Genomic DNA, 13399 nt, shown 5'->3' with positions numbered 1-13399 from the left:
GTGAACTCTTTGTTTTCAGTTTCAGAATTAGTACCAACTACCAAGTATGTCATGCCGCTGAAGAGCCAGTGTTTTTTACCAAATGAGCTTACCATCGAATGGCCAATATTTTTCTATCTCATAAGTGTGAGTATGGGTAGAATTGAATTGCACTCTAGTTCTACTTGAAAATGAGAAATGAAGCAGACTGAAGTTACATAGGGTAAGAATTTTGTTGATCTCCCAACGAGGATGTTACCATCAGCACAACTGACAACCAATCCACAGATCACAATCAGTATCAACTTCAACCCCACAAATTATCATGAGCAACAAGATCACAGCAAGTAACCATTCCGTCCATTCCAGCGAGAATGATTGATAGATACAGCCAACTTTCATTCACCACAGACTGAACCTGATAAAACATCCATCACAGAACCTACCCTAACCTAGGCAAGACGCTAGTATTGCTAGTTGGTACTAATCTAAGAAGCTTCAGCAGCGGTCCCCTTCCAATTCAAGCTGAGTGTGAACCAGAGAGAAGGCTACAACTGCAAGTCTAGAACTCCTGCGAGGCGGAGCCGATCTCGGCCTTACCCTTGCCGCCAGCCTTCTTGGGCAGCAGCGTCTGGTGGATGTTGGGCAACACCCCGCCGGCGGCTATAGTGACCGCACCCAGAAGCTTGCTCAGCTCCTCGTCATTGCGCACAGCGAGCTGGATGCGGCGCGGCACGATCCGGTTCTTCTTGTTGTCGCGCGCCGCGTTGCCCGCTAGCTCTAGGACCTGCAATTACAAGACCACGATAGAGTTCAGAACACCTTCCGATGGATTCACAAATGGGGAAAGTAACGAGTAAATAAAGAGACTGGAGAGAAAGGGAGAGGCACGGGGAAGAGGATTCGGTTACCTCTGCCGCGAGGTACTCGAGGACCGCGGAGAGGTAGACGGGCGCGCCGCCGCCTACGCGCTCAGCGTACTTGCCCGTCTTAAGGTAGCGGGCGATGCGGCCGACGGGGAACTGCAGTCCGGCTTTGGACGACCGCGACACAGCCTTGGTCCCCTTGGGCTTGCCCCTGCCGCCACCGGAACTCATCTTCTCCTTCCGAGATTGCTCGCCGCCTGGTCTACTCGTTGTATCGATCGCCGGAAGTCTGTGACGCTCTGCAGGAGTGGCGGTGTGGGAATGAGATGGAGGGGCGACGGCGGCGAGGCAGGTTATGTAGAGGCCAGGGCGGCGGACGATTGGCCGAGCTGGCGGGGGAGCGGATCGCTGACGTGGAGGATGCGGGGGGCCATCCGATCGGGGAGCGGACGCGTGGGGGCGGTACCTTTTCGCGGGGACAAGCGAAATATTTTTCTATTTGGCGGTTGCATTTTCGTGCCGGGGGGATTTTGGAAGAGGACCTAGGAAATCGAATCGATAAATATTTGTACCGGAAAAAATAATGCCATGATAATATAAATATATTTTTTATTGTTACTCTAAACCTAATGTTTTAATTATATAATGTCCTAAAACATCAACATCAATATTACATGAGTCCTCGTAGAGGAATGACAATTAAAATATTATAGATTGTATATATAAGCATAGAACACACAAATAGTAATATAAGCTTAGCCATCAAATCCAGAAGTTTGCCATAAATACTATATGAAGAAATATCTCCGTGAACCGACCATGGTCCAACCATGGTGTCCCTTCGTGAACTGACCGCATCTTCCGCTCACTCCTTATGCCCCTACCCATGCGTCGCCGACAACGGCTCAATGGTGTAGCTCACCGGACTGATTAAAGACCATGTGTCGACGTTTTGTCACCTGACGAGTGAATTTTATATGTGTGTCGCGTTGCTCTAGGAAGACGATAGTAGCATCCAAAGACACAATGATTAATACTGGTTCAGGCCGGAGCCCTATGTCTAGTCTTAGAGATAGTTCGAGTGCGTGTTACTCGGTTGAATGCTTTAAAGTTCTTACAATGTGGTATGCAAGAAGGGAGAAAGAGGTAGGAGAGTGGAGAGGGACTAGCTGAATGAAATCTCGAGAGTCTGTCCCCTTGGAAGGGTGCCCTGACTGCCCTTATATAGAGTCCGGAGCCAGGTTACATATAGAGAGATAGGTTCTCCCGACCTGGTGGTCGTGAACCCGAGGGAGGGGAAACTAGCTATCTTAGCTTACAAGGAAGGCCGTCTTGTCTTGGCGTCAGCGCACGTCCGGGCGTAGTTGTCGTCATGGTCTTATGCCCATATCACAACATGGTGTGGCGTGATGCTACAGTGCCAGTCGTGGCAGCACTGTTGGCACAGTGGTGGTTCACCAGCCGTCCTGGGCGACGTGGTCTCACCGTGGCCTTCATCATCGTCTCCTATTTTCCCGTGGTCATCGTAGCGATAGTGATGGAGTAGGTAGCCATTCACTAGGTCGTTAGTCGCCTTGCTGGTCGTGGAGCTGGTGGCTTCGATCCCGAGTGAAAGGTCCTTGTGTAGTTTTGGTAATTGAGTAACAACCTAGGTGGACTAATATGTTTAAATGTGAGATACACAGGTGATTAGTCCACAAGTACACTTGTGTGAGCAACTCATACCATGATGGTGAAGATGGCTTGGATTTGTTACAAGGCTCACACATGTGATGAAGGAGCTCAATGCATATGGGACATGACATAGAGTCATGTGACTGAGGTGGAGAAGATCAAGACAAGACTTGGCTTGATGGACCGGTTGCAAGCATGAAGGACAAGTTGGAGGCTTTAGAGCGATGGACCGCGTGGCGGTAAAACTTGAGAAAGACTTGGCACCGATGGATGAAGGCAACGGTGAAAAGCAAGTGAGGTCAAGATCGATGAACCAATAAGGTCACATGATGATATGAAGTGGATCATATAATTTATTGATCAAGGTTGGTGCATGTGTTGCATCAACATTGGAGGAGATAGAATAGAATGCGTAAGGCAAAGGTATAACCTATAGGGCATTTCATTTCACCGGTCATAGGTGTGTAGAGAAGTTTATGACCGGGTTTAGGATAGATGACCGTACTATCATGAGGGGCAAACTTATTTGCATATCGGTCATCTAGTGCCACTTGAGTGATCTAACTTTGCGTCATTGCTAGGATCCAGTGGCGTGGTGAATTGAGTGCTAATACTTTGGAAAATATTTGTGAAAAGCTAACACACATGCACAAGATAGTGGACACTTGGTGGTGTTGGCATAATTGCAAAGGAGGAGTTGTTGGAGTCGATTTGGATCATCTTGGAGAAGAAAAGAGCAAGTTTGGGTTGTCCGAGGATCGGAAAACGCAACCAAACTTTGTAGCCAACACGTAGCCCAGCCTGAGGGGTGGCACCACCCTTTCCAGTGCACAATGCCCCCCTAGGGCGGTGGCACTGCCACCCCCTGCAACATGCCCAAAACTGCAGTGACACGCTTTCGTATTTTGGGCATAACTCTTAGCTTCGAACTCTGATTTCGATGATCTAGGACTTTTCAGAAAGCTAATGAAATGCTCTACAAGCTTAAGATGGTGGAAATCAAGTTTGAGCTGATAGTGGTACCACCATGGTCACTGGACTGTCCGGTGCCTAGCACCACCATATTTTTCCAGAGAGCACCGGGTTTGGGTTTTGGCCGGCAAGTGGCACCGCCACCCATAGGGCGGTGCACCATCCCCCTATGTCTAGTGCCCACTTGTCCAATGGATAGTTTAAAATAGCCATTGCAATTCGACCATTGGGGCACCGCCACCCCTTGCCTGGTGCCCGCACGTTGCTGTCCGGTGACCGCGTAGAAATGTGCTACTTGGCTCCAGCGGCTCTATTTGGCTTGGGGCTATAAATAGAGGTGGATATTGGGCTTGGGCTTATTGCTGAGCACCGTTAAGCCTTGGTGGCTTGTGTTGGTGTGCTTGGGAGCCCTCTAACTCACATACGCTTGATAGTGAACATCCGATTGAGTGTGAGTGTGAGTCTAGTGTGATTGCATCGAGTGGCACTAGGTGATCGAGTTGTAAGCCGGTGGTGCTTGTTACTCTTGGAGGTTGCCACCTCCTAGATGGCTTGGTGTCTTATGGCTCCATCGAAGCACGCAAGAAGATTATGCGGTGCTCCAAAGAAGGATTGTGAGGGGCACCATCTCATCCCGTGGGAGCCACGAAGATCAACTGTAGTGAGCATGTCATTGAGCTACCCTCACTTTGGGTAGGTTCTTACAGCGCCCAATGTGTGGGCTTGGTGTGGTACCAATTAGCCGCCGAAGCACCAAGTGAATGGTTGACACAACGGGGACTAGCTTAGTGGCAACCAAGTGAACCTCGGGATAAAAATCATTGTGTCATCCTTGTCTTCTTGTTTGGTTTGCATCCTCGTTACATAAGCTTGCATTTACTTTCATTTACATTGTGCTTGTGTAGTTGCTCTTAGAATTAGTTAGCTTATGTAGCTTGCTAGTTACCTTCTTGCTTGTGTAGTGTTGATGGTAGTTAACAACCGTTATAAACCATCAAAGAAACTTTAATAAGGGCATAAATATGATCACCAATAAAGGTCTAGGGGTTTAAACTAATAAATCCCATGAGTTTTTATGAATCTGTATTTTCTGTAGGGTTTAACTAGAAAACCATCAAGGTGGACCTACATGTCAGATTTAATTGCGCTTATCCACCACGAAACGGATACTAGAAGGTTCTAGAGGACACCACTAAAAGGTCCTAATGGCAAGAGGGGGTCAATAGCCTATTAAAAATTTCAACAACAACACTTAGCAAACTGGTTAGACAATTATGAAGCAAAGCAAGTGTTGTGCTAGCCTACTAAAAATGCAAGTCACCTACCATAATTCTAGTTTCTAACCACACAATGGCTATGTCACTATACTAAGGTAGTGTGATCTCAAAGGCTAACTAAAGAGCCGCACTAACCAAACTAACAAGCTCTCACAACTAGTTACACTAAAGAGCTTGATAACTAGTTTGCGGTAATGTAAAGAGAGTGAGCAAGAGGGTTATACTGCCTAGTCGAGGAGTGAACCAATCAATCACAAGAATGAATACAAATGAAGACCAATCACCTTGGAATCAAATGATGATACAATGATTTTTTATTGAGGTTCACTTGCTTGCCGGCAAGCTAGTCCTCGTTGTGGTGATTCACTCACTTAGAGGTTCACGCGCTAATTGGCATCACACGCCAAACCCTCAATAGGGTGCCACATAACCAACATAAGATGAGGATCACACAAACCACGAGCAATTCACTAGAGTACCTTTTGGCTCTACGCCGGGGAAAGGTCAAGAACCCCTCACAATCACCACAATCGGAGCCGGAGACAATCACCAACCTTCGCTCAATGATCCTTGTTGCTCCAAGCCATCTAGGTGGTGGCAACCACCAAGAGTAACAAGTAAATCCCGCAGCAAAACACAAACACCAAGTGCCTCTAGATGCAAACACTCAAGCAATGCACTTGGATTCACTCTCAATCTCACAAAGATGATGAATCAATGGTGGAGATGAGTGAGAGGGCTTTGGCTAAGCTCACAAGGTTGCTATGTCAATGCAAATGGCTAAGAGAGTGAGCTTGAGCCAGCCATGGGGCTTAAATAGAGAGCCCCCACTAATAGAGCCGTTGGGCTCCTCACTGCACTGAACAAGGGACGACTAGACGCGCCGGTTAGATTGACCGGACGCTGGACCTTAGCGTCCGGTCACGCGATGCATGCCATGTGTCCCCTGATTCAATCGCTGATCACCCAATCTCAATGATCCCCCTTTGTCATCAATGACCACAAAGGTTCAAAATGTGGATAGGTTGAGATTTATCAATGTCAATCAATGGGGTGAGGATCATTTTCCCAAATTTGGATCAATCTAGAATACTTGCCAAAGACATTTAACTCGGTTTGATCCAAAGACAAGCTTCTTCACACCTCCAAGTAAGGGTTATCTTGTATCATGTTGAGTTAAACACTTAGAGCTCATTTTCTAGATCAAACACTAGGCTTACAAGCCCACAAACATGTCATATGCTACCACTAGATCAAAATAAGCATAGAAGCAATAGTGGTACCATATAATCATCAAATTCATTTGATTTTCATGAATGATCCTATTAAATATGAAAGATGTCTAGATGCACTAAACATGTCCTTAGAAAGGATGTATGCCATGCCAATCAACTTTTACCTTGGATTGCTCGAAGGAGAGGCATGTCATATAAGTGGGGGGTTGCATCAACACATATTTGAGAAATCCAATATGTTCAACTCATTCCTTAGCTTGTAAAACCTTTTCTCATCCAATAGCTTGGTGAATATATCAGCAAGTTGATCTTCAGTGCCTACACTTTCAATGCAAATGTCCCCTTTTTGTTGGTGATCTCTTATAAAATGGTGGCGGACATCAATGTGCTTTGTTCTTGCATGTTGAACCGGATTGTTGGTGAACTTGATTGCACTCTCATTATCACATAGCAATGGCACTTTCTTAAACTTGATTCCAAAGTCACTCAAAGTGGCCTTCATCCAAAGTATTTATGCACAACAACTACCGGTGGATATGTATTTGGCTTCGGCGGTTGATAATGCAACACTATTTTGTTTCTTTGATGACCATGAAACAAGTGATCTTCCCAACAATTGACATGTGCCCGAGGTGCTCTTCCTTTCAACCTTGCATCCCGTATAATCCGAGTTAGAGTAACCAACTAGCTCAAACTTTGCTCCTTTGGGATACCACAAACCAACATTTTGTGTATGCTTCAAGTACCTCAATATTCTATTTGTAGCCTTCAAATGACTTTCTCTTAGTGAGGCTTGAAATCTTGCACACATGCATACACTAAACATGACATCCGGCCTTGATGCGGTCACATAGAGTAGGCTTCCAATCATAGACCAATACAATTTTTGATCCACCATAGTGCCACTTACATCACTATCCAAGTTGCCATTTGTTCCCATTGGTGTACTAATGGCTTTGCTATCACTCATGTCAAACTTCTTGATCATGTCCTTGATATACTTGCCTTGACTCACAAATATACCATTCTTCAATTGCTTGATTTGAAGACCAAGGAAGTAACTCAACTCTCCAATCATGGACATCTCAAACTCATTAGCCATCATCTTTCCAAACTCATCACAAAAGTCTTGATTGGTTGATCCAAATATGATGTCACCAACATAGATTTGCAACACAAACAAGTCTTTGCCAATCTTCTTGATGAAAAGAGTGGTGTCAACTTTGCCCATCATGAACCCTTTAAAGACTAGGAAATCCCTCAATCTCTCATACCATGCTCTAGGTGATTGCTTCAAGCCATACAATGCCCTTTTCAATTTGTACACATGGTTAGGCTTCTTATCATCTTCAAAACCGGGAGGTTGCTCAACATATACTTCTTCATTGATGTAACCATTGAGAAATACACTCTTAACATCCATTTGATAGAGCTTGATGTTGTGGCACAAGCATAGGCTATCAAGATTCTTATTGCTTCTAATCTAGCAACTAGGGCATATGTTTCTCCAAAGTCAAGACCTTCAACTTATGTATAGCCTTGTGCTACCAATCTTGCTTTGTTCCTTACCACTATCCCATTTTGATCTTGCTTGTTTCTAAAGACCCATTTGGTTCTAATCACATTATGTCCCTTTGGTCTCTCTACTAATTCCCATACTTGATTTCTTGTGAAGTTATTCAATTCTTCATGAATAACATTCACCCAATCAACATCCTTCAATGCTTCATCTATCTTCTTTGGTTCAATGTATGACACAAATGAGAAATGCTCACAAAATGAAGCCAATCTTGATCTTGTTTATACACCTCTAGAAATATCACCAATGATAGTGTCCAATGGATGATCCCTTGCAACATTGGTTAGTTGGAGGATTGGAACTTGATTGCTTGCACTTGCTTGATCATTGGGTTGAGATGATGTACTAGCCATTTGGTCATGTTCATTGTCATGAGAGCCACTTGCACTAGCTTGATTTGTATCATCTTGAACATTTGAGTTAGAGAGCACTTGCACTTGATCTTCTTCATTATCATTCGCTTGCCTAGGTCTCAATTCACCAACATCCATGTTCTTCATGGCATTTGAAAGTTGAATGCCTCTAACATCTTCTAAGTTCTCATTCTCTTCTTGTGAACCCTTGGTTTTATCAAATTCAACATCATGAACTTCCTCAAGAGTACCACTATCCAAATTCCAAACTCTATATGCTTTGCTAGTAGTTGAGTATCCAAGTAGGAATCCTTTATCACATTTCTTGTCAAACTTGCCCAATCTAGTGTCTTTCTTTAAGATATAGCATTTGCAACCAAAGACCCAAAAATATGCAATGTTGGGCTTTCTACCATTCAAGAGCTCATATGGTGTCTTCTCTTTCAATGGGTGACAATAGAGGTGGTTGCTACAATAGCAAGCCATGTTGATAGCTTTGGCCTAGAAAGATTGACTCACATTGTACTCACTAAGCATAGACCTTACCATATCAATGAGTGTTCTATTCTTCCTCTCAACAAGACCATTTGATTGTGGAGTGTACTTGACCGAGAATTAATGTCTAATTCCAAATTCATCACACAACTCATCAATTCTAGTGTTCTTGAACTCACTACTATTGTCACTTCTAACTCTCTTGATGGTTGTTTCAAACTCATTGTGAATGCCCTTGACAAATGATTTGAATGTTGCAAACACATCACTTTTGTCCACTAGAAAGAATACCCATGTATATCTAGTATAATCATCTACTATCACAAAGCCATATTTGTTACCACCAATGCTAGTGTATTGTGTTGGCCCAAACAAATCCATGTGCAATAACTCAAATGCTTTACTAGTGCTCATCATGCTTTTCTTAGGATGGGTGTTTCCAACTTGTTTTCTGGCTTGACAAGAGCTACAAAGCTTATCCTTTTCAAACACAACATCTTTCAAGCCTCTAACCAAGTCATGCTTAACCAATCTATTCAATTATTTCATTCCAACATGACCAAGCCTTCTAGGCCATAACCAACCCATGCTAGACTTAGTGAACAAACATGTAGATAATTTAGCTTCACTAGCATTGAAATCAACCAAGTATAGATTCTCATATCTAAAGCCTTTGAAGATTAAGTTAGAGCCATCTGCACTTATGATCTCTACATCATCTACCCCAAATATGCATTTGAATCCAAGATCACATAATTGAGCCACAAATAGCAAATTGAAGTTCAAGCTCTCTGCTAGCAACACATTGGAAATGCTCATGTCATTGGATATTGCAATCTTACCAAGCCCTTTGACCTTGCCTTTGCCATTGTCACCAAATGTGATACTATCATAACCATTATTGTCATTGGTGTTGATTGAGTTGAATATTCTTGCATCACTGGTCATGTGTTGAGTGCACCCACTATCAAGAACCCAATGCCTTCCTCTGGCTTTGTAATTAACCTACAAAAGAAGATCAATTCTTTTTAGGTACCTAGACTTGCTTGGGTCCATGAAGGTTAGTCACTAAGCTCTTTGGTACCCAAATAGCTTTCTTCTTTGAGCCCATCCATGGTTTACCAATAAACTTAGCCTTTATACCATTTGCACCTTTTGTAAGTACATAGAAAGAATCAAGATTAATGTAGGATACATTAGCTTGTGGCTTCTTTTCATGTACTTTTGCTCTACATGACCAACTTGCTTGCAACTAGTGTAAAACTGACCATTGTTCTTCATAAAACTAGTCTTGTGAGGAGCAAAGGCCGCCTTGCCTTTCTTGGGGATATAGCCCAATCTCTCTTTGTAGAGAGAAGCTCTTTGGCTACCCAAGCACATAAGGAAGCAGTCCTCACCACCGTAGGCCCTAGCCAAGGTGTTAGTGAGCTAATTAACCTCCTTCTTGAGGTTTTCATTCTCAACCATTAGTGAGGCATCACAAGTGAGATCATCACTACTAGATGAGGTGGAAATAGAAGTACTATAAGAAGGGTTAGCGAGAGTAACAATGATAGGCATAGATAATGATTCTTCAATTATATCACAAGTTAAGCCTACATTGCAAGTTTCAACATTCTTCTTTTTATTTTGCGCATCAAGCAAAGAGGAATGAGCCTTTTCAAGATTTTTGTGAGCCTTGCCAAGCTTCTCATGGGCTTCCTCTAGCCTCTCATGAGAAGCATTGAGCTCATCAAAGGCTTGCTTAAGGGCTTTTAGTTCCTTACACAAGCTTTTACATTCCCTTCTCTTGATGTTGAAGTGTTCTTTAGCATCTTCTAGCATGTTAAATAGTTCATCCTTAGTAGGTCCATCATCATCACTATCACTTTCATTTTCATTTTCATTTTCATTTTCATTATCATGTTCCTCATCACTTCCATCATCACAAATTTGTACCTTAGTGGCCTTAGCCATGAAGCATGATGGAGTGTCGAAGAGAGAAGACTTCTCATTGATTGCAATGCTTGCAAGTGCCTTCTTCTTGGTGGTCTTGTCATCATCACTATCATCATCATCACTTGAGGAAGCATCGCTATCCCAAGTGACCACATATGAACCACCCTTCTTCTTCTTGAAGGTCATCTTGTCATTCTTCTCTTTCTTTTCCTTCTTGTCCTTCTTCTTGTTCTTCTTGTTGTCATCATCATTGTCGCTATTGTATGGACATTAAGCAACAAGATGATATTTGCTTCCACATTTGAAGCACCTTTTTGACTCTTCCTTGTTCTTGGATGAATATTTCTTTCTTCTAGCATGGTACCCTTTCTTCATCATGAACTTGCTAAATTTCTTGACAAAGAGAGCTATCTTCTCATCATCATCATCATCATCCCATGGACCATCATCTTCACTTGATATATCTAGCTTTGCCTTGCCCTTAGATGATGTGGCCTTGAATGCCACGCTCTTCTTTTTCTCATCCTTCTTCTCCTTCTTTTCTTCCTTCTCATCATCATCTCTATATGTATCATCGGTCATTATATCTCCTAACACTTGGTTTGGTGTCATGGTGTCCAAAACACTCCTCACTAAAATAGTGACCAATGTGCCAAATCTTGAAGGCAAGCATCTCAAGAACTTGTGGGAGAAGTCCTTGTCCTTCACCTCTTCTCCAAGTGCTTTGAGATCATTGACAAGCACTTGAAGCCTATGAAACATCTTCGGCACACTCTCATCCTCCTTCATCTTGAAGCTTGCAAACTTCTCTTTGAGAATGTATGCCTTTGCACCCTTCATGGCTTGAGTGCCCTCAAATGATTCCTCCAATTTCTTCCATGCCTCATGAGCTCTCTCAATGTTCTTGATTTGCTCAAATGTTCTCTCATCCAAAGCATCATGAATGGCACTAAGAGCAATGTCATTATTTTGGAGTAGTATTTCTTCGGTGACGGTGGGAGCCTCTTCATCTTCAATCTCAATCTTTATCTCTACCACCTTCCAAACCTTCCTATTGATTGACTTGATATAAGTTGTTATCTTAGCTTTCCAATAGGGATAATTTGAGCCATCAAATTGGGGTGGCTTCTTGGTGTTATTGATTTGAGCCATTTTTACACCGAAGGTTGTTAAACCTCAAATCAAGGTGACCTCGGCTCTGATACCACTTGAAAGGTCCTAATGGCTAGAGGAGGGTGAATAGCCTGTTAAAAATTTCTATAACAATACTTAGCAAACCGGTTAGATAATTATGAGGTGAAGCAAGTGTTGTGCTAGCCTACTAAAAATACAAGCCACCTACAACAATTCTAGTTTCTATAGTTTCTAACCACCCAATGGCTATATCACTATACTAAGTTAGTGTGCTCTCAAAGGCTAACTAAAGAGCCATACTAACCAAACTAATAAGCTCTCACAACTAGCTACACTAAAGAGCTTGATAACTAGTTTGCGGTAATGTAAACAGAGTGAGCAAGATGGTTATACCGCCGAGTCGAGGAGTGAACCAATCAATCACAAGAATGAATACCAATGAAGACCAATCACCTCAGAATCAAATGATGACACAATGATTTTTTTTATCGAGGTTCACTTGCTTGTCGGCAAGCTAGTCCTTGTTGTGGCAATTTACTCACTTGGAGGTTCACGCGCTAATTAGCATCACATGCCAAACCCTCAATAGGGTGCCACACAACCAACATAAGATGAGGATCACATAAGCCAAAAGCAATTCACTAGAGTACCTTTTGGCTCTATGCTAGGGAAAGGTCAAGAACCCCTCACAATCACCACGATCGGAGCCGGAGACAATCACCAACCTCTGCTCGATGATCCTCGCTGCTCTAAGCCATCTAGGTGGCCGCAACCACCAAGAGTAACAAGCAAATCCCATAGCAAAACATGAACACCAAGTGCCTCTAGATGCAAACACTCAAGCAAAGCACTTGGATTCACTCCCAATCTCACAAAGATGATGAATCAATGATGGAGATGAGTGGAAGGGCTTTGGCTAAGCTCACAAGGTTGCTATGTCAATGCAAATGGCCAAGAGAGTGAGCTTGAGCTGGCCATGGGGCTTAAATAGAGAGCCCCCACGAATAGAGCCATTGGGTTCCTCACTGCACTGAACACATGGCGACCGGACGCACCGGTCAGATTGACCGGACGCTGGACCTCAGCGTCTGGTCACGCGATGCACGCCATGTGTCCCCTGATTCAAATGCCGATTGCTCAATCTCAATGGTCATTAGTACATTTAAGTTGTGACCAGACACGTTGCTTTGAAGTGACTAGACGCAGGACCTCAGCATTCGGTCGTTTCCAGAAAGCATCCAGAGACAATTTTTTTACGATCGAACGTGTCTGGTCTCCCTTGACCGGACTCACCCAGCATCTGGTCAACCACCTTCTTTGGTCACTTAGTGACCCAGCGCCCGGTCGAAGACCGATGCCAGCATCTTTACTGCTTCCAGTGACTAGACGTAGGACCCCAGTGTCCGGTCACTGCGTGACTAACTCCTTTTCAACTCTATCTTATTCACCCTTGCTCAAATGTGGCAACCATCAAGTGTATCACCTTGTGCATATGTGTTAGCATATTTTCACAAATATTTTCAAGGGTGTTAGCACTCGACTAGATCCTAAATGCATATGCAATGAGTGAGAGCATCTAGTGGCACTTTGATAACCGCATTTCGATACGAGTTTCACCCCTCTTAATAGTATGGCTATCGATCCTAAAGTGATCACACTCACTAAGTGTCTCGATCACCAAAACAAAATAACTCCTACCATTTATACCTTTGCCTTGAGCCTTTTGTTTTTCTCTTTCTTCTTTTCAAGTCCAAGCACTTGATCATCACTATGGCATCGCCATCATCATGTCATGATCTTCATTTACTTCACCACTTGGTATATGCTACCTATCTCATGATTACTTGATAAACTAGGTTAGCACTTAGGTTTTTATCAATTCACCAAAACCAAACTA

At 43.3% G+C, this 13399-nt stretch overlaps 1 protein-coding gene across 1 annotated transcript; it reads right to left on the bottom strand.

The window, feature by feature from the left end:
• Positions 1-317: 317 nt before the first annotated feature.
• Positions 318-1176, bottom strand: LOC136492907 (probable histone H2AXb). The gene is made up of 2 exons (XM_066488950.1): positions 891-1176; positions 318-766 (listed from the first exon to the last, which is right to left on the bottom strand). The coding sequence occupies exons 1-2, from the start codon at positions 1074-1076 to the stop codon at positions 542-544; spliced, it is 411 nt and encodes a 136-aa protein (XP_066345047.1). The 5' UTR covers positions 1077-1176; the 3' UTR covers positions 318-541.
• Between the last annotated feature and the right edge of the window lie 12223 nt (positions 1177-13399).

This window comes from Miscanthus floridulus, chromosome 1, assembly GCF_019320115.1.
Source record: "Miscanthus floridulus cultivar M001 chromosome 1, ASM1932011v1, whole genome shotgun sequence".
In the NCBI taxonomy this organism is placed as follows: domain Eukaryota; kingdom Viridiplantae; phylum Streptophyta; class Magnoliopsida; order Poales; family Poaceae; genus Miscanthus; species Miscanthus floridulus.
Note: the sequence above shows the minus strand (reverse complement) of the source record. Positions and strands in the feature narration are given on the sequence as shown.